Source organism: Apteryx mantelli, chromosome 1 (genome assembly GCF_036417845.1).
Source record: "Apteryx mantelli isolate bAptMan1 chromosome 1, bAptMan1.hap1, whole genome shotgun sequence".
Taxonomy (NCBI): Eukaryota; Metazoa; Chordata; class Aves; order Apterygiformes; family Apterygidae; genus Apteryx; species Apteryx mantelli.
The window spans coordinates 13143759-13169532 of NC_089978.1; the positions used below are offsets into that span (position 1 = coordinate 13143759).

Consider the following 25774-nt stretch of genomic DNA (forward strand, 5'->3'; position numbering starts at 1 on the left):
TGTCGGTCCCGCCGGGGCCGGGCCGGCAGCGGGCTGGGGGCCAGCGCTGCGCCGCCGCCGCCGCCCCGGGCGAGCTCTGCCCCGCCGCGCCGCGCTCCCGCCTCCGCAGGGCGCGCTCCCGCCTCCGCAGGGCGCGCTCCCGCCTCCGCAGGGCGCGCTCCGCGCTGCCGCTTGTTCGTCCCCGCCCGGCACCCGTAGCCGCGGTGCGGGGCGCGCAGGCGCGGCAGCCGGGGCCACGGCGGAGGTGGCGCCAAGATGGCGGGGGTGTCGGCGGTGCGGATCAGCATCGAGTCGGCGTGCGAGAAGCAGGTGCAGGAGGTGGGGCTGGATGGCAGCGAGACCTACCTGCAGCCGCTCTCCATGTCCCAGAACCTGGCGCGCCTGGCGCAGCGCATCGACTTCAGCCAGGGCTCCGGATCCGAGGAGGACGAGCCGGGCTCGGCGGGCCGCGCCTGGGCCGAGCCGGGCGAGGCGGAGGATGAGGAAGGTGAGGGGCGGCGGGCCGCGGCTCCCTCGGCGAGCTGCAGCCCGCGGCGGCCCGCGGAGGGCTGGAGTTGCCCGGCTCGCAGCCCCGCGGCGCTTGGGCCCGGCTCGCCTTTCCACTTGGCTGGCTGCGGATCAGATCGGTATTGGTGACTGTAGCCAACAAATCGCAGTGGCGGAGAGGAAGAGGATAGATCCGGACGTCGGTCTTTTTCATCCTCTTAGTGCCTGGCAGTGGTTTAAGAACCAGCCTTACACCATGTCTTTTTTTCTAAACCTTTATTTCATTTTTTGTTGTTTTTGTTTTGTTTTTCTTAGGGTTGGTAAAGTTTCAGCCATCCCTCTGGCCTTGGGATTCAGTGAGGAACAACTTAAGAAGTGCCTTGACTGAGATGTGCGTGCTTTATGATGTTCTCAGCATTGTCAAGGATAAAAAGTTCATGACTCTGGATCCAGTTGTGCAGGATCCCCTTCCTCCAAAGCAGGTACAGTGCAGCTTATGGCATAGCTCATACAGAATCACAGAATGGCTGAGGTTGGAAGGGACCTTTAGACATCATCTAGTCCAATCTCTCTGCTCAAGCAGGGTCACCTACAGCAAACTACTCAGGAACCTGTCCTGACAGGTTTGAATATCTCCAAGGATGGAGACATTCAACCACAATCTCTCTGGGCAACCAGTTTCAGTGCTCAGTTACCTTCACAGTAAACAGTTTTTTTCTTAGATTCAGACAGAACTTCCTGTGTTTCAGTTTGTGCCCATTGCCTAGATACTGAAGATTTTATTTCACTGGAATTTCTTTTATGTAATAAGTACAAAACTTAGCAAAATATTCATTGCATTGTCTTGGTATAGTGTGCTATGGGTCAGTGGGAAGACTAAGAAAGGGACATAAGACTGGTTTCAAAGGCCTCTTTGCTGAAGCTCAGTCAAAATGCTACTTGTGGCCATGTAACACTGACATGAAAGTAGTTTCAAATAAGTTTCTGAACATCTAGTAAAAGCTATTTATCAGTCATTGTCACTGCAGGTCACTGTCAATCAATTTCTAATAATTTTTGGAGAATTAAGATAAAAGTAGCTTTTTTTTCTTGCTACTAGAATCCTCAGTTTTTACAGTTAATTTCAAAGAAGAAGTCATTAGCAGGAGCAGCCCAAATCCTGTTGAAAGGAGCAGAAAGATTATCCAAATCAGTTGCAGAAAACCAGGAAAATAAACGACAAAGAGACTTCAACTCTGAACTGCTGAGGCTGAGACAACACTGGAAGCTGAGAAAAGTGGGAGACAAAATTCTTGGTGATCTCAGCTACAGAAGTGCAGGTATATAGTAGTATTTTCTCAGGAATTAATATTTTTATCTCTAGTAAGTATTTTTGGTAACTAGAAAAACAGAAATGGAATAAATTTATTAAAAAAATGTAGATAACAAAAGGATTGTGATAATTATAATTAGGAGAAGGGGGAGGAAACTTGTTTATTATGAGAAGTATCTTTTCATTCATAACTGGAGAAAGTTGATTTTTAAAGGCCAAATGTTTAGAGTTTTAATAAAGATAATGTTAAGGAGCAGTTCTGCATTGGCAATGAGGTTGATCAGCGGACAAGTAGATCTTGTAAGTCTTTGGCTTTTATCCATGTTTAGTCTATAAAGAATTTAAAAAAAATGAGTATCTTGCATTTTTTTTCTGAGTGAAGACACGGATTCAGTATCCTAAATTGTACACTGTTGAGAATTGATCCTGGGCCTGCCAATATATTACTAAATGAATTACAGTAGGAGAAGGGAACCTACCCAGAATTCTGGAACCAAGTATGGAATACAGGGTTGAATACAGAATCTCACCAAAATGAACGTGTAGATACAGTGCAGACACCTGAACTAGCCTATGCTAGGGTCCTGTTGTAGTCAGTGAAGGGGGGAAAGACAATTTAGGGTGTTACTCATCTTGTGTTAATGAAGAAGTTGTAGATGTAGCCTGGGATATGCCCTTTTTTGGATGATTCTTCCTAAGCTAGATGAACTATGTCTTGCATGTGAAAGGGATGCAACTAGGTCAGATGTAACCATCTACTTCTATCAGCCCCACTGGCCAGAGTGAGTGGCTGCAGGGTTGCTTTTTACAGGCTCAACACTGTCATAGTTTTAAGGCTGCACGCCAAACATAAACAGTATCACTTTAAATCAATAAGTATATATACCTGTAGCTACCTGCTGGCAAAAATTCAGGCACTGAACTTTTTTTTTTTTTAATAACCAAATAACTTTCTTCCTCTTCCCTACATCTACTGACATGATTTTAAAACACTGTTTTTGTTCTATAATTATTAAATACTGCTTGAAAACTTACTGCATAATATTGCACATTGCACACTGGAAGACTGAGAAGATGCTGCACTAAACAGCTTTCTTATTTATGTATATCTTTTAAGAAGTAGTTTGAGTCAAGTGCTAGTAATATCTTACACAAACTATGAAGATTTGGAGACTTATACTCTAGTTTCAGAAGAATATGTATTTATGGGCTTCTTTATTTGCAAAAGATGCTATATAGCATGTATGTTCTTCTTTTACTAGGTTCCCTTTTTCTTCATCACGGCACCTTTGAGGTGATAAAGAACACTGACATTGACCTGGATAAAAAGATACCTGAGGATTACTGTCCTCTGGATGTTCAAATACCAAGTGATTTGGAGGGATCAGCCTATATAAAGGTTTGTTAGAAACAGATATGGTGTGGGTTTTTTTGTTTGTTATTTGTACACTTGCAATAAAGAACAAACAGCGAATAACCTTTTCTTTCACAGGTTTCTATTCAGAAACAAGCTCCAGACATTGGTGACCTCGGGACAGTTAATCTCTTTAAAAGACCCATGCCAAAATCAAAACCAGGTATGGCTGTATGTTGTTTTCTGAACACATTCTCAAGAAATATGTTTGCGTATGATGTTCATTTGAAAACACTTGCATAGAGCTTGAAAGAAGAGTGAAGAATAATGTTCTCTTGTTCTTATTTAAAGTGAAATTCTGTTTGTAGGATGCTGCTCGATTTTGGAAACATGACACATTCAAAGTGTTAGTAGTCCTTCAGTGTTTCATATGCATTTACTCCATTTTTGAAATAAAATTCTTAAAATTGTATTCAGATATTCTGGAGCACCGTGTGCCAGTCATTAAGAGCTTGAGCACATAACCGAAAGTAAACCAAGTTACTTCGGTTCAGCCAGTAACAACCCATTAGCTCAACTGAACTAAATGGCCATCTGTTCACTCTTAATCTTGTCCAAAAAGGCATCATTTGTTGCCGTGGCTCACATGTTTTCTCTGAATTTGAGACTGTGCTGGCAGCATGGGCATTGACTACAACAACTCACCTGGCAGATAGTAGCTTGATTCTTTTGAAACAGGCCAGTATCTGAAGCTGTTAATTTTTGGATTATAAACTAATCCTTAACTGTTCAGGATTAAAAAGAACTTGATTCTTGCAGGATTTTATTTCACAGTGGTCTGTGACCACAGTTGCTTGTGCTGTCTTGAATATAGACAGGATGCTGTATTATGTAGATGTTTTACATGGCATTCAGGGTACAATATAGAGTTTGTGTATTTATTCAGACCAGAGTTTTCAAGAATTTTGGCCTATAGCATCAGGCAGCTAAATTTTAACATTATTTGGTGGTTCTTTGCAGAGTGAATTTAATAAAGCTGCAAGTCATGAAGGCAGGGGTTCTATAGGCAGTGTTCACAAAATATCTGAGAATATAGCGTGCAGTTCCAGAAGGCAGTAGCAGTTCACAACATACAGATGTAAATTCTGAGTAAAATTTACTAGTGTTTTCTTTATGCTTTTGTTTGTTTCTTCATGTTTTTATTAAGTTTAACTGAGGTAAAATTCTAAAAAGATTCAGTTTGGATAGAAGATGCTGACTAGCTTATTATTTTAGCTGGTCTGTTTGTTTGATGCCCTATAGTTACTGCTCAGTACCTGACATCGGGGGGGGGGGGAAGTAGCTCCTCTTTACTCTTTTCTTCTGAAAAAAATGATTTAAAATTTTCAGGTTCTCCACACTGGCAGACGAAATTGGAGACTGCACAGAATGTTCTCTTATGTAAAGAAATTTTTGCCCAGCTGTCACGAGAAGCTGTTCAAATTAAATCACAAATTCCTCACATTGTTGTGAAGAATCAAATCATCTCCCAGCCTTTCCCAGGTAGAAGCTTTTTAAGACTCTTCTTGTCCTAAGAATGTGGAAGTAGAGGATTATTTGCTTAAATCCAGACTGAAATTCTGATTTATGTGACTTTTTTAGGAAAGAGTGTTAATCTCCTTGTTCTTCAGAACTGTTGAAGAATGGGATTTCCCTGAATTCTGAATTTGAATTTTCTGAGTAGTTATAGAAAAATCCAACTAATGCACTTTATTTTCTGATTTATTCATTTTTTATTGTTGTGTGGATTTTGTGAGGTTTTTTAACACTAGTATTTAAAGTTGTCTTGTCAACTGTAATGCTTTGCATATCGCAACTTGGAGCTGTGTATAAGTTATTGCCCCTGAGTTGCGTGCAGAAAAAACTTAAGATTTGATTTGGGTTAAAGGGCCTTCAGAAGAGCTAAGGCCAGTACTTTTCTATTCATCTATGATGATGGTTAAATAGCATGAAGACAGTTCAGAGCTGGCTGGTGAATCCTCTGTTCCTGCAAGGGGTATGCAAGCAAGTATATCATATGAAGAATATATTTCTGGGTTTCTAAAAATAGATAGGATGGTAAATCATTCCTTCTGTGTGTTATCTTGGGACTTCCCTTTTTTGTGTCTGACTGAGTCAGAGACATCGGATGTGAAATATGCCTATTAAGTTAGTAGTTGACCTGTCAACACTTCAGTGAATAGCAAGTCTCAGCTACTTTTGGTGCTGTGTTCTCAGACATCATTGTTGGATTTGTTTCTGAGACCATAAATACAGTTGTAAAACCAATGACTCTAAAAGGTGAAGGAAAAAAGTTCATGGTAGCTACTTGAAAATTGTCAGTGTTCTTTTTTTTTTTTTTTTTTTAACTTTATTTGCTGTATACAGGTTTGCAGTTGTCTATTTCTTTGTGTCACTCTTCCAATGACAAAAAATCACAAAAATCTGCTTCTGAAAAACAGAATCCAGAGGATCATCTCTATGTTCTGGAACATAATTTGCATCAGCTTATCAGAGAGGTAATGCATTTATGGTGAAGTACTGAAGAGGGATGTTTTTGTTTTTGTTGATTTTGCTCAGAATTTCACACCGCCTGTGACAATGTTATAACAACAGAATACCACTAGAGGTCAGTCGATTTCTCCCTATTTGTGTAAGGCGACCTATGGTTCAGTTTTAATATGTATGAGTGATTAGGGAGTTCCAGGTGTGCTTCCATGGAACACTGGTTCTGGACTTAACCTCAGGCCTAGCTGCTCACTTCAGAAGAGCAGCCATTCGATGTTTTTTCAGTACAGCTCATTAGTCTCCCTTTTTCGTTTGTGTCTAATTACTGCTTGTCAAGCACTTAAAATGAGCATCTATTCAAACCATACTCCCATTAGGAATGAAAGTCATGAAAATCAATTATTGTAATAACTTGTTTCATTTGAGGTCCACTTCTCTGCTTCAGTGTTTTAGATTTTCTTATAATCTTTTAATCTAGTGGAAGGATGTGGTGTAGAAGGCTGAGGTTGTGTCTGTTCAGGTAAGGGAGCTCAATTTCAGATGTCCAAGTGGTTGTGAAACCATGTTCTAGAGAGCATTTATCTCCCTGGAGCATGGTTCCACAAGTTGTACAGTCATGGGGAATAGTCCAGTAGTTTAAACACTGAACAGAATTCATGAGTTGTTGGCTTAGTGCCCAGCTCTGCTGCAAATTTCCTCCCCTAATTTTGAACAGGTTGCTAAATCTTCTTGTACCTCAATTTTCATCTGTAAAGTGCTTCCTTTATTTCTGTTTGACCAATCTGTCTTTCTTCAGAGACTTATTCCCTAAGGCTCTGGGATGTGTAGGAGCCACACTGCCAATTTTTTATTGACTTGCACTTTGCAATTTTTTTTTTAATAGCTTTCTCTTTCCATTAAGTTTTGAAAGATCCACATAAACCGGGAAAGCAAAGTGTAAGTGTAAAGCTGGCTTTATATAAAGTGCTGTCAAATGCATAAAGCAAAAAAAAAAAAAGAAAAAGAAAAATGCACTTTTTGAACACTTTTTGAACCAGTGTGTGAAGCAGCATATTGTAGTACACCTATTACTTGCTGCAGATTTGTCATTTGGTCACTTTCTCTTGTAACAGCTGTTGTTTGTTGCAGTGTCACAAGCAAACTCTGAGCTCAACAGTGATGCCACATCCAGCTAGTGCACCTTTTGGCCATAAGAGAATGAGGCTAGCAGGACCCCAGGCATTTGATAAAAATGACATCAGTTCTTTACAGTCCAATGAAGGACTTCTGGAAAAGATAATAAAGCAGGCAAAGCATATCTTTTTGAGACGCAGGTAGGTCACACCTGTTCTTGTTCAAGTCACAATAAAATGTATCATGGTGTAGACCACAGTTGATTGTTTCTTCAGTGTTCTTAAAACTAGCTGCTTTTCTTTTTCCTTGACTATTAAAATAGTGTTTATTTTTAAGTACTGAGAATCAATAACATATCAAATATGTGCAAATAACCACCAGGTAGTTTAAAAAAAAAAAAAAAAGAAAAAGAAAAAAAAAAGAAAGGAAAGTTCAGATTACTTTGAAATCTGCTTGTTGCAGTTATGACATAGACTGCTGTCCCTGCTTCTCTTAAGGGACTGCATAAATCTGTTTTAATATTCTCTGCTGTGCAGTATTAAGGAAAAATCAAATAGCCAATACTGAATTATGTAATTGTAATACTTCTGCAGGACGCATAGGAAATAGAGTAAACAAGTGTGCTTCATCTGCAGTTCAAGTGCTCAAATAGAACTCTGATTTACATGGTTCTGTAAAATTTTTATATTTCTTTTGTATGCCACAAAGAAATCAAACTAATAACCTACTCATTTCCTGTAAGCAAAGATAACTGCACAAACTGTCTAGATTACTGTGGGTGGAATATGTCTTTCTTTTCTAGAACTGCTCGAACCATCGACAGTCTGGCCAGTCGTATTGAGGATCCTCAGATTCAGGCTCATTGGTCAAATATAAATGATGTTTATGAATCCAGTGTTAAAGTTCTAATAACTTCTCAAGGATATGAGCAGATATGCAAGTAAGTATTAAAAATGCATGTATTTTTCTAGTTGTAGAAGCTTGCTTTTAGACTACAGTGACTGAGTATACTAAAGTTGTTTTTCTGCAGGTTTAGATCCAGCTTCAAACAGACCACTAAAAGTGTGTTATTTGTGTGTGAGTGTTTTTTTGAAGATGGTATGACTTAAAAGCAGGGTTTACCTGTAAGCACTGCTTTCTGGATGGTGGGGAGAACAGCCACCATCAGAAAGCTGTTCACCCAGCTTACACTGCATTTAACAAAGAAACTTAGTAAGTAGTTAACCAGCAGTGTTTGGTTGTTGTTTTCCAAAGAAGGAATCAAAGCTGAAAGTGGTTGTTTAAGGAGGGATTTACTTCAGACTGAGATATCAGGATTTAAAGTACCGTTGGATGTGCTGGATTCTAAGCTTCCAATCTATTTATGAAGAGCTAGTCAGTGCTCAGTCCTAACTTGATTACACAGGCACTAAAACATGAAACTAGCTGGAATTCATTCTATTAATTATGCACACTGTCATCGAAATAGGAGATTTCATGTTCCAGAAACGAATGTCTGCATGCTGACTGGCAATGAAATAACTAATCTGTAACAGTGGATGAACTGGTTGCTTCAGCTTCATTTTTCCATTTTGAGTAGTCCTCTTTGGCACTTTCCTCACTGTGGAACAGATGTGTTCATTGGTGCAGTCTCCAGGCCTGGTCCCAGGGTACATGTGGTGGCCAAGTCTTGGCCGCAGAATAGAACAGGCCCTGGATTCACATCATTTTCCCACGCACCTCTGAAGGGAAACCTGGTCATATTGGCAGGGAGGAAGTTGTGAGGTACTTCAGCAAGTTCCTTGACCTGAAAAAGCAGTGCACGGGGTCTGGGAACCTGCCATACGATACACCTGTCCTGCAATATAGGGAGCGCTGCTGTGGTGACTGATGAAATTGAAATGTTTGGTGTCGCTGTTGTGTTCCGCAGGCTTTGTACCATCTTCATCTTAGAGTTCTTACCAGTTAATGGAATTCTGTGTTCTTAGAACAAGATACCTTTCTTAAGTGCTGTTACACATTTTCAATAAGTGTGCATCTTGTCTTCAAAGATCCATTCAACTACAACTGAACATCGGAGTTGAACAGATCAGAGTAGTGCATAGAGATGGAAGAGTTATTACGTTGTCGCATCAAGAGCAAGAACTGCAGGATTTCCTTTTATCTCAGGTAGACTCTTATACATTGTTCTTCCCTTTATTGTAGTATTTTGGGGAACAGAAGTTCTGTTTAAGAAGTTAGAATCTTCCCTTTATCTCTGTAGAAAATAATAGAAAACTTCAAATAAAAATATTGCAAATAGGAAAGTGGATGACTAAATGTTTCAGTCTGTTTATATACTGACTTTAGCAACTAGTACTGAAACACAGTGCCAGTTTTTATTAAGGTCAGTAGTATTAATCAGGTTTTTTTTTTCCTCCTATTTAAAATAGTACATTTGTTAGTGCTACTCATCATGGGAGCACTAAGATTTTTGCTGACTTCAGAACGAGTCAGTGAGAGTCATAACAGACAATAAGTTTTTTATATATGAAACTTATGGCCAAATCCTATCTGGAGTAGAGATCTTAATGGGCCCACAATTACTGTCATTTCAACATTATTGTGTTAATGTTCACCTTGCATTAGCCATTACTAAATCAGCTGATATTTGAATGAAGTGCAGTTTCTTAATTGCTTAGGGCAAGCTGCTGGATTTGTTCAGAAGTGACAGTCTCCCTAATATGCATTATAAATAGTCAAAATACAGGTCTTTGGTAATAGTGGCTGTCCTGCTGCTGTTACGTGAAACTCCATGACACACAAAAAAAAAAAAAAAAAAAACACAAAAAACCCACAAAAAACCCTAGTTGAAACAGATTCTTCTGAGGGTATTAATTTGATCAAGACTAGTTCACGGAGAACCGCTTGGCTGAACAGTGCTATGTTCTTCCTTGTTACAAGACTTAAATTTTGATAAGGAAAAATATTAGCTCTTAGGAACTGTGCAGTACTTACACTTGAACATTAGTGGGGATATCATGCATCTGAGAACCTCAACTTTGATTTTTGAGTTTGCCATGATAATACTTATTCTTGCAAATAGAGCAGAGGTCTCTCCTCACTTCCAAGAAGAAAGGATTGTTTCAAAATCCTATTTGTAACACATTGATAAGTTCTTGAGACCTACATAAAGGTTTTGGTTTATTGAAAGTAATACTTAAATAAAATGCAAAAGCCCATATGCCTATGAAAGATTTATCTAGCTGTGTAACTTGTGTGTGTGCTTAATACAGTGATCTTCTCTGTCTGCAAAGGAACTATTCTAAGGCATGTATATTGCATAAGCATTTCAAATGAACTAAAGGTATTTTTTTAAACTAGAGAACATATAACACAAAGTCACTTTTATAAATAATTACTGTGCAGCAGAAGAAAAAAGATGGGTAAAACTAACATGTAATTCATTCTGTGGTGCAAATATTAGAGAAGACAAACCTCTGTTATCTTTCAGATGTCACAGCACCAAGTACATGCAGTTCAGCAGTTGGCAAAAGTTATGGGATGGCATGTGCTGAGTTTCAGTAATCACGTTGGTCTGGGGCCAGTGGAGAGTATTGGCAATGCGTCAGCAATAACTGTAGCATCACCGAATGGAGACTATGCCATTTCAGGTATTACTTCTCTTGCAAATATATATAAAATACACAAATATATGTATTATATACCTTTTTTCTATGCTAATTTTAAGAAATATTTTCAAGCTTGTATAATAAGGTAATATACTATGGTTACATTAAGCTGCTTACTTGGCAAAGTATTGATTCTATTTAGGTGTCAATTCAATATGCAAAAGAGATTGTTTCTAGAATAATGACAATTTATAGCAAAATATTCTATAAAGGTTTTGAGACTGATTTTAGAAGCAGACGTACAAAGCCTGTATATACATTTTATATATTATAAATACATATATTAAATAAGTAAAATATATAAATATATACATAAAAGTAATTGCAGAAGCAGTCAGGATCCTGAGAGAAGGGAACAAGGCAAATAGCAGGATTACAGGCCTGGACTTCAGGAGAGCAGACTTTGACCTCTTCAGGAATCTGCTTAGAAAAATCTTATGGAATACGACCCTGGAGAGAAGGAGAGTCCAGGAGAACTGGTTGATTTTTTTTCAAGGATCATTTCCTCTGAGCTCAAGAATGGTCCATGCTGATACGCGGGAAGTCATGCAAAGGTGACAGAAGGACTGCATGGGTGAATGAGGAGCTCCTGGCTAAACTCGAACATTTGAAAAAAAGCACAGAAGAGATAGAAGCAGGACCAGTGACCCAAGAGGACTGGACTATAGAGACACTGTCCGAGCATGCAGGGATGGGGATGGGAAAGCCAAAGCACATCTGGACTTGAATCTGGCAAGGGACATGAAGGGCAGCAAGAAGGGCTTCTTCAGGTATATCAGCAGCAAAAGGAAGGCTGGGGAAAATGTGGACTTGCTGCAGAATGGGGAGGGAACCTGGTGACAGGATATGGAGAAGGCTGAGGTACTCTGCCTCTCTGCCTTTGTCCTTACTGGTAAGATGAGCCTATTGGCCTTCAGGAATCCCAGGTCCCTGACCAATGGGAAAATCCGGAAGGAAGACTTACCCTCAGTAGAGAAGGATCAGGTTCGGGAACATTAAGCGAACTGACGTACAGAAGTCCTTGGGGCCTGATGGGATGCATCCATGAGTGCTGAGGGTGCTGGCCAATGTCATTGTGAGGCCACTCTTGAGTATCTTTGAAAGGTCATGATGATCAGGAGAGATTCCTTAGGACTAGAAGAAAGCAAATGTCACTCCTGTCTTTAAGAAGGAGAATCCAGGAAAATACAGGCTGGTCAGCCTCACCTGATCCCTGGAGAGGGGATGTAAAAAATAATCCTGGAAATTATTTCCAAACATACTAAGGACAAGAAGGTGATTGGGAGTAGTCAGCATGGATTTATGATAGGAAAATCATGCCTGAGCAACCTGATAGCCATCTTTGATGAAATAGCTAGCTTGGTGAATGAGGGGAGAACAGTGGATGTCACTTATCTTGACTTCAGCAAGGCTTTTGACACTATCTCCTGTAACATCCTCACTGACAAACTGATAAAGTTCAGACTAGGTAAGTGGATAGTGAGGTGAACTGAAAGCTTGCTGAACTGCTGGTCTCACAGGACACGATCAGTGGCACCAAATCCAGCTGGAGGCCGGTCACTAGTGATGTTCCCCCAGGGTTCAATACTGGGGTCAGTACTGTTTAATGTCTTCATTAATGATCTAGATGGTGGGTCAGAGTGTACCCTCAGCAGATTATACAAAACTGGGAGGAATGATTGGTACACTAGGTAGTTGTGCTGCCATTCAGAGGGACCTCAACAGGCTGGAGAAATGGGCCGACAGGAACCTCATTTAGTTCAACAAAGGGAAACGCCACATCCTGCACCTGGGGAGGAATAACCCCATGCACTGGGACATGCTGGGGGCCAAACAGCTGGAAAGCATTTTGAGAAGAGGACCTGTGGGTTGTGGTGGACACCAAGTTGACCATGAGCCAGCAATGTACGCTTAAGGGAAAGAAGATAACGATATCCTGGACTGCATTAGGCAGTGTTGCCAGCCTGTCAAGGGAGGTGATCTTTCCCCTCTACTCAGCCCTAGTTAGGCCACACGTGGAGTGCTGTGTCCAGTTCTGGGCTCTCCAGTACAAGAGAGACATGGACCTACTGGAGTGAGTCCAATGCAGGGCCATGAAAAAGATTAAGGGATTGGAGCATTTGATATATGTATGGACGGGCAGAGAGAGCAGGGATGGCTCAGGCTGGAGAAGTTGAGAGTTGAGGGGATCTTATCAGTGTGTATCAATACCTGATTGAGGGAATAAAGAAGATGGAGCCACACTCTTCTCAGTGGTGCTCAGTGACAAAGACAGGAAGCAAAGGGCACGAACTGAAATGCAAGAAATTTTTTAAGAAGAAGCTTTTTTGCTGTGAGGGTGATCAAACACTGAAACAGGTTTCCTGGAGAGGTTGTGGAGTTTCCATCTGTGGAGATACTCAAAACCTGACTGGACACGGTCCTGAGCAACCTGCTCTAGCTGACTCTGCCCTGAGCATGGGGTTGGACTAGGCAACCTCCAGAGGTCCCTTCCCACCTCAGCTGTTCTGTGATTCTGAGAAGGCCTTCCAAATGTAATGTAAAAACTTTATGTACATAATATAGACTACAGAGGTAGTCACTTCTGGGTCTAGATTTTGATCTAGGTTTGTTACTTTTGATCAGAGCATAAGATGTCTGTCCCCTGTGCTTCCAAAATCTGAAATGATGTTGCAGCACAGTTTTCATCGCTTGCTAACTAAGTTTGATTGTGCTGTTTGGGAAAACTGAGCATTAGTCTCTAACTAGTTATTTAAAAAAAAAAAAACAAAAACCAAAAAACCCAGCCCCCTCCCACCAAACTTGCAGAGTTTTATGATGATAAAAGCAGCAAAAATACAAAGTGACTTAATTCTTGTGCCTTTGAGATAAATCCACTAGGGAAAAAAAATTATAGATTCCTTTCAGGAGAATTAGAAAGCACTTATTTTAACAGAGTGGTAAGCAAAACATCCAAGGTGAGAATTGTCAAAAAAGATTTTGGAGTTCTTGACATCATTGGGGGAAAAAGAAATGCCTTTGTTTTTTTGGTTTGGTTTTTTTAGTCTTTTTTTTTTTTTTTATTGTATTTCTCTGGTTTGCTCTAACCAAGAACATGCAGCACTAACAAGAATCATGGGGGAAATGTGGGCAATCAGAGCAAATGCAAAGATACCTTTAATAAAATAATGTGTGTAAAGAGAACTTCCCTTGTTTATTTCCAGCATGCTTGTAGTTGACTAGACAGTAATGTATAGCATACATGAAGGGCGCTGTATAGTATGAGGAATTTCTGAAGTGTAAAGTGCTCATAAAATCTCTGTTCATCACAGTGCGTAATGGTCCTGAAAGTGGCAGCAAAGTTATGGTTCAGTTTCCACGGAGTCAATGCAAGGATCTCCCCAAAGGTGATGTACTGCAAGACAACAAATGGAATCATCTTCGGGGGCCGTTCAAGGAAGTGCAGTGGAATAAAATGGAAGGGCGCAACTTCGTATATAAAATGGAACTCCTCATGGCTGCCCTAACTCCGTGCTAATAATCCATCAGCTTCTCCATCGCAGCTTCAAGTTGTTACTGCCATGTGAAGGATCGCTGCCAGCGCAACAAAGGGAAATGGAACTTATAGGGCAATACAAGAAAGAAAAAACAAATTAATTTCCTGTACAGCTATGTCCATTGTAATGTTTATAATAAAATGTTCTCAATGACATACAAAAATGACTTTTGAAAAAGTACATTTCAGTTAAAGTTTAAAAATAAAATGACATATTAATTTACTGTTTCGCACAGAGTTTAAACAGTAGCAGAACTGTATCTTTGGAGATTGCTCTGTGTCTGTGTAGAGTAACATTATATCCGAGTAATTCATGTAATTTTCTTCTATCAAGTCAAACTTTGTAGTCCTCTGCTGCATGAAAGATGTACGCTCAGTGATTTCCTCCCCCCCCCCCGCATGTTTTCCTCAGTAGGATCTTTGCAGGCATTTCTGAAAGAAGATTATTAGAATTGAGTTGTGCTATTGATAAGCTCTCGGTGACTTGTATTGTCAGGAATGGCTATCCTGGAAGATAGTGGACTTGTTTGATTTAGAAGTGGGATAAAGGAGGAGAAACAGAGCACCCTTATCAAAAGTTAAGGTTAAAAAAACCTTAAGATTCAAGCAACAAGTCTTTGCTCTGTGTGACGTTCTTTAGTTGGGGTTTGTGCTAACTGTGCATTGGTGTGGCTTCTGGGTTGCTCACTCCATTTCTGTTTTTGAGAGGGGTATTTAATTAATGATTTGAGAGCGTTACGAAGTTGCAGCTTGTGGCAAGCTTCCTACCTCTGGTGGCCACAGATGAGTCTACGTGGTGTCAGCTACTTTGGTTGTGATTTCTGTCGGTCTTTTGCAAGCACATTAGAAGGAAGGGTCTTTCTCTGCTTACAGAATTCTCCTGACAATTGAATTTGTGGGTAATTTTTTTGTGAGAGGTCATGACTGGGTAGAAGCTGGGAACTTACATGCAGTACATCTTGGATCTCTACAGGCATGGTATTCTTTTGTTTCTGCCCCGGTACTGATTATCATCCAGGACATTTTTTGAGTTCTTAAAGTAACAAGGAGGTAATGTAACTTGTTTTTTGGTTGTAATTGTAGCTGCCTTGCAGTTTCTATTAAGGTGTTACACAAAGCTTTTCTTTTGTTTGATAATTAATTACTAAAGGTCTTTTTGAAACCTGTCTGTAGAACTGGTTTAGAATTATATTCATATTATGTGTTTATAAGGGGTGTGTGTGTATGTGTATATATATATATATATATATACACATACACACAAGAACTTTTTACATATGGCAGAGCAGGTTTGAATTGAACCGTCATATTTCTATGGTGCTACATTCTTGAGCAATAAAGAATAGCTACGGGAAATACATATATTAAGCAGCTGCTTGTGGTAAGCTGCTGCTGTTCAGTGTGTATTCAAAGCAGCTGTTGTGCTTATGGTAGTACTTGTCAGTATGCAACACATGGTTATTTTCAGTTTCTTGAAGTACTTACTTCTGCCTAACTGAACTACGGGAAAGAAAAGATTCTGCTTTCAGTTTCTTATAAATTGTCCTGGATAACTCATGAAAATGAAAAAATACCTGTTGAAAATAGTGTGTGTGTCTCTTTATCTTCTTGAAAGATGAGTGAATCCTATGCAACATTTGTGATGCTTGTTCCCATACCTGGCTAGTGACACTGTAGGATTGCAGGTAGAAAGAGGAGTTTATACTTACTGAACAGTGGGTGGAAATCCATCTGTTGTGCCTCTGACTATAATAGGCCTGTTTTGACTCTGGCAACACAGCAAATGTCTCACTCGATTAGAAGATAAGTATATAATCTTGAAACGTGTCTTCACACTTTTGTCTTCTTACCCTAAACAGGTCCGCACATAGAAATATCCTTTCTGGCAAGATCATGGTGGAGCTATTAGCTTTTTCAGATTGCAGGATTTGTCCCCTTCAGAAAAGACCTAATGGATGCAAGAGGAACACTTCTCTTGTGCTGCAAACACTGCATAAAGGATTAGTAGTAAAGACATTCCTCAAGGTTTTCAGGCTTGGATGCAAAAGATTAGCATTGTAAAATGTGATTAGAGACCTTGAGAGTCTGACTTTTAAAAGTGAGAATTCCTGTGTGTTCAACACTAATGGAAAACAGACTGAATATTAGACTCCTAACTGGAGAGAGAGAGAATCTTGAAGTTCTTGGTAATGTATCTTTAAACATATGAAATGGAGACATTAATGGATGATTAAGACCTTTAGACTGATTGCTAAAGCAATCCTGTGAACTTGGACATCTCTTTAATTAAAAAGTTTAAACGCAAAATGCCTTAATCCCTTTGATCACTTGGAATGTTCTAAATATTAACTTTTGCTGCTGTTCTGCATGGAGTTTATGATGGGATTAAGAATCATTACTAATTTCTAAACTTTAACCTTAACAGCTTGCCATAAAATTTCAGATATTTCAATCACCTCTCCTGTAGCAAGAGATTTAACTCCAGACTGCTTAGCCTTATGGTATTTTTTGGTCAAATGTTACTGAAATTATTAATGCATATTGAGAAAAATCAAATTCACAAAATATTCATATTTTATAAGTGACTCTGCCTACATAGAGTAACTATGTTAAATTTTGCATAAAACTTGTAGACAATGTCTTTAAGAAAAGTAGTACAAAACCTAACTGTACTCTGTGTCTTTGCTGAATATTCTTTGAATCCCTGTGGTTTGCCTAGGATGTTATGACCTAAAAGCAAGATTGGTATCAACTAATAACTAAGGCTGGATGCCTGAAATTGCTGTATTTTTATCCAGGCTGAGAGAGGTTGCTAGCTGGAGACTTCTTTCTGCTGTTACATCGTATCTTTAAATATAAGAATTTTAAGTGGTCATTTACTACTTTCATCCTAACTTTCAAATACTGTAGAGATCACTTAAAACTACCCTTTCAGCAAAGCTTTCAAAGGTCATTCATGTCTGTGTACATTTCATGACTTCTCTTGACAACTACAGTATTCAAGTAAATGTTAGCGGATAATAGTGGTGTTTCCTTTAAGTAGCACTTTTCATAACTTTTAAATATGTCTGGCAGAGTATGTGCTGTGTACTCAGCCTAACGAATAACTTCACATTCAAGTTTTAAGATTCAGGGTTTAAAAAAACAATAATCTAAAATAGATGCACAGAAAAAAACTTTCATGGTATCCATATGCCATATGGATATCCTACAAAGTACTTTCAAGTTTGGTGATTAAAATAGACATGCTCTCAGCTCCTTCTGTGTCTTCAAAGCTGAATTCAGTCACAGATACGAAGATTGTTAGTATACTTAAAGTGAGGAATAGGAACAAATGGTTCCTTTGCCAAGCTGTAACTGGGGTTTTCCTACAGTTCCTCACTCATTCTGACCTCTTCTGGATGCGGGAAAGAGCAACCAGCTGAATCCGGCACTGAACTGATGAGCAGACAAGAGGCCTTTTGCTCTACTAATGGCCAGTTCTCTTGTGGCTGACTTTTTAAAGGTATTGTGTGTACTGGGCACTTTGGAAAAAGTTTATTTGGCACCTATCAGCATTGTTAGGCACCTAATGAGAATTTCTTTGTTTTTACGAATCTAGCCCGTAGTATGTCTGCACCTGACTCCACAGAACGGGGGAAAACTGTGTCAGCTTGCCTTGTAAAAGCTTTAACAAGCAAGTTAAAGTGTGGGAGAGGCCGTAACAGCAGTTAGGCTCAAAGAGCCCTGTGGCAGTTTACAGACGCAGAAGAATCCACAGTCTCTTTCAAAGTATATTTCACACTGCAAAATTCTTCTCTTTCCAAAAATAAACCAGGATCATTTGAAGCTTGGTCCATTCAGTGCTTTCTTGCTCACAAAAGCAAATGTTATTCCACCCAGCTGATCTGCAGTTGGAAAATTGAGGTGCACACACAGACTCAAAAAAAAAAAAAAAAAAAAATGCTGGTTAATCACTTTGTTTCCTTACAAAATAGGAAAGCAAAGGTGGCCCCTCTCAGCAAGAGTGATTTCAGGACTGTAATTGTAAATACTAAATTTCAAAATGATGCTATGTTAACTTCTCTTACCAGATAGACTGTTCTTCAGTGGGCTAAGTCTGCAAAGAACTCAACATCTTTCACAATAAACAGGTTATTATTCTCCCACCCCACTGGCGTGGTGCGTCAGTATTTTATCTGAACAATCTAATCATTATAGGCAGCGTCATCTTCAGTACCTCTGCATGGTTCCTTATTTAACAACCTTCCCTAATAAAGTCATAAAATGTGTGTTAATATCCCTGGGCAATGTAAACAATTGAAAAAGTAAGTGAGGGAACTTTGACCAGCTCGGCATTATTTCAAAGTCAGTTTTGTCTCATGAAGAGTTACTGTTTGTCTTCAGAGCTTCAGGGTTATGCCCAAAAGTAGCAGCATATGTGCAATAAACAGGACTCTATCCTTGCCTTTTTTTAATGTAATACTGTAATTAGATACTAAATTTATTACATTGAAGAATGCTAATTACTGTTCTCTCTGTAATAGGAGACTTGCTGTAGCCAAAATACAGATGTCCTTCAAGACCATGATCATTTCCATTATGTTTTGGTATTAGAGGCATGGTTGGTTGGTTGTTCTAAATATGGTAGAGGCTGTAGATTTTTATTAATTAACCACAAAAATGTGTTCATACTAAGCCATGAAAGCATGCTTTCTTTCACTTTAACCTTGACTAGTAGAGCCAAAATCTTAATAGGTAAAAACAGCTCCATCACTGCTGATTTCATGTTAATTAGGTTTGCAAGTCAGGATGTTTCTATAATAGTCACAAACACTTTACCTTTTAGGTTTCTTCTTGCTTTCCTTGCCAATATTTTTTCCTGAGGTAGAATTGTTATTTTTGTTATGAAAGGGTTCTTGGCTAACACTCAATGGTTTCCAATTCAATCTCTTCAGTTGTACTTGCTGCAAATAAAAGGATAATTTTATTGATTGGCAAATGGATTCCAAAATTATGTGTCAATAGCTGAGACATCGTGAACTTCTTAGTATTTGTTCAAACTTACTCATCTACAATTAGAGAACAATTGTAGTATTTTTAAATATAAGACATCTTTTCAAAACATATAACTGTAGAAACAGTCCCTCACCATCCTTAAAGTGACACTGGTTTCTTCCAGGACAAGACTAAAGACACCATCAAAACTAATTAGAAGTCCGTAGGGCTGATCCTTTTTCCTTTCTTCAATGACTATTGAAAGGAGGACTCTTCTAAGGTGGAATTGGATGACAAAAGTTAGGTTCCTGCTTTGAATTTTGTTCTGGGCAACTATACATTGACTATAGAGGAGGTATCCAGAATTGTATTACTCCAAAAGTCTGCCCAACAGGTGCATTTGATTCAGACTATGTAAAACTGGCTTTGTAGGAACATCGGCTTTAACTCTTTCATAAGGAGAGTCTTTAGCTGAACAAAAGCCTGTATATTCTGTCATGGCATGAAAATTTTCAGCAGCTATAGAAACTCGTAAACCATGTGTGCACTGTGAAAACTTCAGCAGCCCTTAGAGCTGTAGCAGTAAGAGACAGATAGGAAGAGACAGCCTGAGCCAAATTCTTCTCTTCTCATCGCATCAGCATCTGCAGAGTCAGGAAAGAGTCTGGGCCCCAAGGCTTAGGATTCTTGGAGTGTCTATGTTGGTCTGGAAAAACACTGGTATTTCAGCTGCTTGTTGTAACAGTTAAGCAGTGCTTCAAGAGAAGAAATACAGACTTCTTACCTACAGGGCAAGAAATCACTAGTGGATCTGCACTTACAAAGAAGGCAGGTAAATGCCTGAAATGTTTGGAAGTGGTAAAAGAAACCTCCCATTCCAAGGAGGAAGTGCTGTGCCTAGAGCTTGAGCCAAAACCCATAGCCTGGCATCTTGCCTTGCTGCCGGGGCAGTATATCCCTGTCTTTGGCTTGAAAGTTTCTCCGTTAATGTGTGAAAGTTCCCTTCAATGCCTACCTCATGTTCTCTTGATCTGACTATAAATAATGCTTTTTTGACTGATATCTTGTTTTGGCTTTTGTTAGGAGTCTAATTTTGGTATTAGTCTCTGTTCATTGAAGGTAGCAGATAAATTGGATGAGAGGGCAGATTAAAGGGAGTTTTGGAAGGAGGGTGAGCAGTGCTGCCCTCTGTAAAGTGAGATGGAGTCCACTCCCAGGGGCTGTTTGGGTATTTTTCCCCTAGGAAATTCCCTTCTGTTGCAGACACTGAGAGCGTTGCAAATACTCTTGACTTTGGTTTATATCATGTGACATTGAAGCTCTGGCCTTTTCTCTCAAAGTTTTGCAGTTAGCAATGTTGGAAAGCTTTTTGTGGTTTCTGATGTGAAATGTGTAGGGCTGATGTCCTGCGGATCTTTTTGAACTGAATACCTATTACTTAGTTGACTATGTGAATAGAGTTGAACAAGATAACTCAACTGAGCCCTTCTAACCTTGTTTCTCTGTGTCACTGCTTAGCACTTTTGTGGCTCTAACCATGAGTGAAGTTAGGCTCAAAATTCAGACCTGAAAACCCCATACCTTGACTGAATTCTTAGGGAGATACCTGTTAGTTTGTGTGTCTTCTTCTGGAATAGATGCAGGGATTTGTTACACAGCCACATGCAGCAGATCAAAATAGCAGATACCCCAGTGAGAAATGCAAAGAAAACTGCTACAAAATGTAAATCTTCATAGATAATCTCTGCAGGGAGGACAGAAAAATTAATATTATAAACTGATTATGAGCAGATTAATGTTTAAACGGGGTAAAACGAAGCACTCCTGCCTAGCTCATACCATAAACATTGACTACGATGGTCCCATAGATGTTGGTTCCATACTCCTCTGTTACAGTGACAAAATAGTAGCCAGCATCTCTCACGCCCACGTTCAGAAGCTGTATAGAGCCATTTTCAAAAATAGTCACTCTGTCCTTGTAGACTGTGGATATGTTAACATAATTCCTGCTTTTCCACTCAACAATTTTGGTGGTGCCCCGACTCGACACATGCTTCCACTCAATGGTGGCGACACCTCTGCAAGAGTATTCAACTGAGAGGAGGATGTTTTGTGCCACTGTTGCATTGATGTTGGGCTGCGGGACACGTAACGAAACTCCTCCGGGGGCTGAAAGACAAAGGAGGGCAATGAGCGTGGAGGTGATGTTTCAGCAAGGGTGTGCGATCAGCCTTGACACGATGGCTAGTGTTCAGCCACTGCGCAAATTCTGGGCTGCGTGGGACAAACATGAGTGCCCTATGTAGACTCTGTAATCACTGACACAACCTTCTCTGTTGACAACAGAGGAGACAGATACTAGCTAAGGCTGGTATTCATCTCACTTCAGTACTGGCTTTCAGAAAATCATGCATTATGCGTAGTCTAAAAATTAGGAGGAGCTCCCTCTTTAGTCTGTGGGAAGAGGGGTGCCTCTGGGGGGTAAGTCATCCTGTCCATCTCAGCATTGCATCTTAGAAGATGGGTTATCCTCTGCAGCCTCTGTCTCTCTCCTGACCACAGAAGGCACGTACATATCTAACTTATAGATACACAGTTTATTTGGTTATAGTTAGGAGAAATGTTTCTGCCTTACAAGACATGTAATTGTGCATGTTTCAGTTTACCCAAGAGAAGATGGTTTGGAAGAGTCTTTTTTGGGGAAGAGAGGGCAACATTTTCTGAAAACTCTGACCTTGAATATATCTCAAATTGAGATAAAGAAATCATCACTTGCTTTCATAAATCTCATCTTTAACACATTTTAACTATCAAATTATGTGTGTAAATACATGGGAAAAGTAGATGCTGCATTTGCTTCATAGCTTACAATAAAGATCCCTGTTATAGTGCAGTGCAGTGACAGCGAGTACCTCTCTCTTCAAGTCCTGGCACCAGTCTTCCTCGGGGGTAGACATGTTGTCTTTTGTGAGCAGCCCTCACCTCCCATCTCTCCTACCCCGCTTTACCCAAAGTCGAGATGTTTCACAGTGATTTGTTTACAACTTAATTGCCAGGCAGCTAAAAATTAAAATAATCTAGAGATGGCTTTTATGTTTCTGAAAGTCAATTATAACATCCCAGTTTACGTGGACTTCAGAGAGGCTAAGTCAACCTAATGCCCCCACTAAAAAAAAAGAAAATGAACATTTTGAAGAAATATGATTGTATAAAACCTTGTTTATTTACCTTATGCCATGGATCAAGAATTGTGCAGATAAATATGCTTATTTTGTATTCATCAGTAACTGGCTTTCCTTTGAAATCCTGCATTTAAACTGCAAGCTTAATTGCCACGGCCAAGGTAACCTGTTATGTTAATTGATTACCATTCCCCAAAAGCAAGAACTGTAGAAGACTAGGTGAGGAGTTCATCATGTTTTCAGGATGAGAGAAGCACAGCTGACTGTTGGTGATACCAAATGGATTGTAAATTAGTAATAATGTGTAATCAGTCATTTGAGACAACAGCAAAATGTAAGTGAAGTAAAAGCAGCCAGTTATATATGCCAGTGCAGATAAATCACAGCTAATCAAAGGTGCCCAGTTTCACATTAAGCTAGGACTCGTTTTCCAAGGCAAGAATGGATGCAAAAGAATATTTAATTCTCACACAGTTCCCATGACACAGGATGCATCCTGTGCACAGGGCGTCACCGGATGTGATTATGGAGCTGTTTGTAACCCTGTTGACCCGAACTAACCACTGTTTAATGCAGTTTAATGTGTAACTGCAATAATTCTGCTTATACGTGGGGTTTTTTTGCTTGAAGATTTGGACGAACACCAAACATCCAAGTTTCAATAGGCATACATATTTTTCAAATTAGTGGCATGTTTGAGAGACTTGGCTGGAGACTGAAATCCAGTTATCTACCCACAGAAATCAAACCAGACAAAAGCCAGATAAAGCACAGAGTACGCCTTACCTCTGAATATCTTTTCCTGGTTCAGCATGGACCAGCTCACCAGCTCTCTCTCTTACTGTTTGAGCAGCCTGTCTGCCATTGCTGAATTGAAAAATAATGCTCGTTTTCAAATATCTGTAACCCAGAGGTCAGAAATTGCTGGGTCCTGAGCTACACTGAAGCAGCGCAAAGAGAGCCTCTCTGGGGTGCCTCCTGGAGGCGGTGCAAATTCACAGAAGCATGTTAAAGAAAGAAAAAAAGCTCCAGGGGAAAAAAACATTTTTAAAAAAATCTTACTTTTCCCCTGGGCCAGAAAGCTCCAAAGCAACCATGAATGGAGAGAGAGATGGGTAAATGAATTAGAAGCCAACACTGCTCCGCTTGGGATCTCCACCAGAGTTTAGTGGAGTAACACAGTATTTGGTCTGCAGAAATTCTGCTGGTCAAGGTAATGTATAACGGGGGGGGGGGGGGGGGGGGGGGGCAGTTTGATTCTCAGGTCCTGGTGTGAGGGACCAGCATAGGAGAAAGCCCCAGCCCCCCTATTTTTATTAACCACATGAGATCGGGGCTTTTTCCAGGGTAACACTCCTGGAATTACCCCTTCATGGGTATCTTGGCATGCTCGCGTTTCCTGGTCCCTTCGCAGGGACGCCACGCTCTGGGTAGCCCATCTTCAGCTAAGCTGTGGTTTCGGTTTCACCACGTATGCACAAGAGACCTGCAAAAAAGATGTTAGTGACAGCTGGACAGGCAGAACCGGCAGGGACTTCTGGTCATTACTGCACATTGTTCCAATTGTTCTTTCTGCTACACGTGTTTGTTTAAAGGCTTTTTGCTCTATTTCTGACCATGTGTGAGCTGAGTGTCACCACAGAGCCTCTTTTATGCTTTGATAAAGGCATGACTTTGTTTTGAATGTGTGATTGCAAGGTAAATATAAAAAATTCTTCCACGAGTTGCCATTACATTACTTGCAAACATTTGTTATGTCTTTGTCCAACCCGCAAAGCCAAGTTTGGCAACGCAATACCTAAACATTTGGAAGTATTTTTAATATGCAGTCCGCCTAGCTCACCTGAACCAGTTTAATCTGAGCAGAGCTGCATCAGCCTCGAGAGCAAACATCACACCCCTGCGCAGCTCCGCGTGCAAGGCCACGGTGCTCTCCCCCGCTGCAAAACCAGCTCCTACACACACAGCAGTGCGCGCGCACCAGCGGAGAGGAGTGTACCAGCCCTGCTCTAAATGCGGCGGGTTCGTGTCTCCAGCCTACTGCAAACACCGGACTCCGAACTATTCATCTGGCGGAGAGTCAAATCTAGGAGCGATGCTGCGTTTGCCGGCGCCTACCATAGCAATGCAAGGCAGGCCCGCAGAGCAAGCTGGGAGAGCAGACGGAAAAAGGCTGGCAGCAACATGCCTGCGTGCAGGCGCTGCCCATGCAGAGCCACAAAATCAAGCAGAACAAGCTGCTGTTGACTGGCGGTGGAGGGACTTTGGCGACAGATCCTCCATCAGCGCCCGTCACCGTCCTGCTTCTGTGTCACCTCAGTGAAGAAGGAGATGGAGTGACATGTCCACCCCCATCCACCCCACCGGAGCGCTCCCCACCCTTGGTCCCAGGTGTGGATGCTGGTGGCAGCCTCCTTTAACCCTGCCTTTGCCAGGAGCAGCCGCAAGCTGTCTGTCTGTCCATCCGTGTGCCACGCCATCCCCGCTCACCCTGCATGGGGCCCTGTGTCCAAATTCACCTCCCTCCTCACTGGCCTCCACATTTCTCAGCTCGACTCGAGCCGTTCGGGCTGGTTAAACAGGCTTTGTTTGCTCTGCATTTTCTCATTTCCTTTTTTGTTTAAAAAGCAGGGAGAAAACCTGCTTCCCCGCAGCCGCCTGTCCCTCCGGAAGCGGGGAGCATCGCTCACCCCTCCGCAGCTGGCGTGCCGCGCTCCGAACCCGTGCAGCAGCCCAGCCTGGTGTCTCTCAGCTCCCTTATTCCCCCCGAGCACCGGGAGTAGAGAACAGAAATCAAGATTTCTCCGACTATTAACATTTCCAGCCTGCAGAGAGCAGCAATGCCTGCGCGATTCCCCCCGGGCGCACACACGCACACGCACACGCACACGCGTGGGGCACTCCTGCTGACATTCGCGAGGCCAAGTGGTGCCGAGCTCCCGTCCCCCTCCCCAGCGGTGCAGCCCGACGCTGTGCAGCCGGGGCTGAAGGCAGGGAAGCTCTCCGGGCGCCCCGCATCGGCACGCGCGGGCGCGCAGGGCACGCGTGGGAGCGCAGGGCACGCGCGAGCGCGCCGCCGGCGCAAGCGGCTGAGCGCCAGGAGCGCAGCGGCGGCCGCGGGGGGCCGGGGGGCGCGGGGCCGCCCCGCTGGGGCCCCACACTTACTCTGCAGAGCCCACCCGGCCGCCAGGCAGAGGGCCACGGTGCCCACGAAGACGCCCCGCCGCCGGCAGCGCTGGAGAGGTCTCATCCGCGGCGCGCGGGGAGCCGCGGGGTCGCATCTAAGCAGCGGCGCGGGGCAGCGCGAGCCGCGCCTGGGGCTGCCGGGCCGCTTCCTCGCCCTCCTCCTCCTCCTCCTCCCGCTGCGGCCGCTGGCAGGGGGCGCGTACCCGCCGGGCTCGGCCGCGCACCGGCTCGCACACGGCGCCTCGGGCGCTGCGCGCTGCGCGCGGCTGCCGGCTGCGCCCGCCCGGCGGCGGCGGCGGCGGCGGCGGCGGCGGCGGCGGCGGCGGGGGGGGGGAGGGGGGGGGAGCGGAGCCCCGGCGCCGGCGCCGCCCGGCCGGCCGGGCAAGGAGCGCGGGCGCGGAGCCTCCCTTCGCCTTCGGGGCGCCTCGGGAACGGCCCTGCCGCCCGCGGGGC

General features: G+C 42.0%; 2 protein-coding genes across 8 annotated transcripts; one reads left to right on the plus strand and one right to left on the minus strand.

Moving 5' to 3' along the window:
- Nucleotides 1–205: 205 nt before the first annotated feature.
- Nucleotides 206–14140, plus strand: MED17 (mediator complex subunit 17). The gene is made up of 12 exons (XM_067289548.1): nt 206–487; nt 802–968; nt 1586–1805; nt 3061–3197; nt 3291–3375; nt 4542–4694; nt 5559–5689; nt 6807–6991; nt 7594–7731; nt 8822–8939; nt 10264–10423; nt 13753–14140. The coding sequence occupies exons 1-12, from the start codon at nt 256–258 to the stop codon at nt 13956–13958; spliced, it is 1932 nt and encodes a 643-aa protein (XP_067145649.1). The 5' UTR covers nt 206–255; the 3' UTR covers nt 13959–14140.
- Nucleotides 13942–25564, minus strand: VSTM5 (V-set and transmembrane domain containing 5). 7 transcript variants are annotated; one of them, XM_067289577.1, is made up of 6 exons: nt 25301–25564; nt 20793–21122; nt 20560–20697; nt 18798–18922; nt 15686–15924; nt 13942–14408 (listed from the first exon to the last, which is right to left on the minus strand). In XM_067289577.1, the coding sequence occupies exons 1-4, from the start codon at nt 25383–25385 to the stop codon at nt 18879–18881; spliced, it is 597 nt and encodes a 198-aa protein (XP_067145678.1). In that variant the 5' UTR covers nt 25386–25564; the 3' UTR covers nt 13942–14408; nt 15686–15924; nt 18798–18878. The 7 variants fall into 7 exon arrangements, with proteins under 7 accessions (XP_067145678.1, XP_067145695.1, XP_067145673.1 ...); XM_067289594.1 differs by having other exon boundaries at nt 13942–14041; nt 15686–15965; XM_067289572.1 differs by having other exon boundaries at nt 15686–15965.
- Nucleotides 25565–25774: the final 210 nt, after the last annotated feature.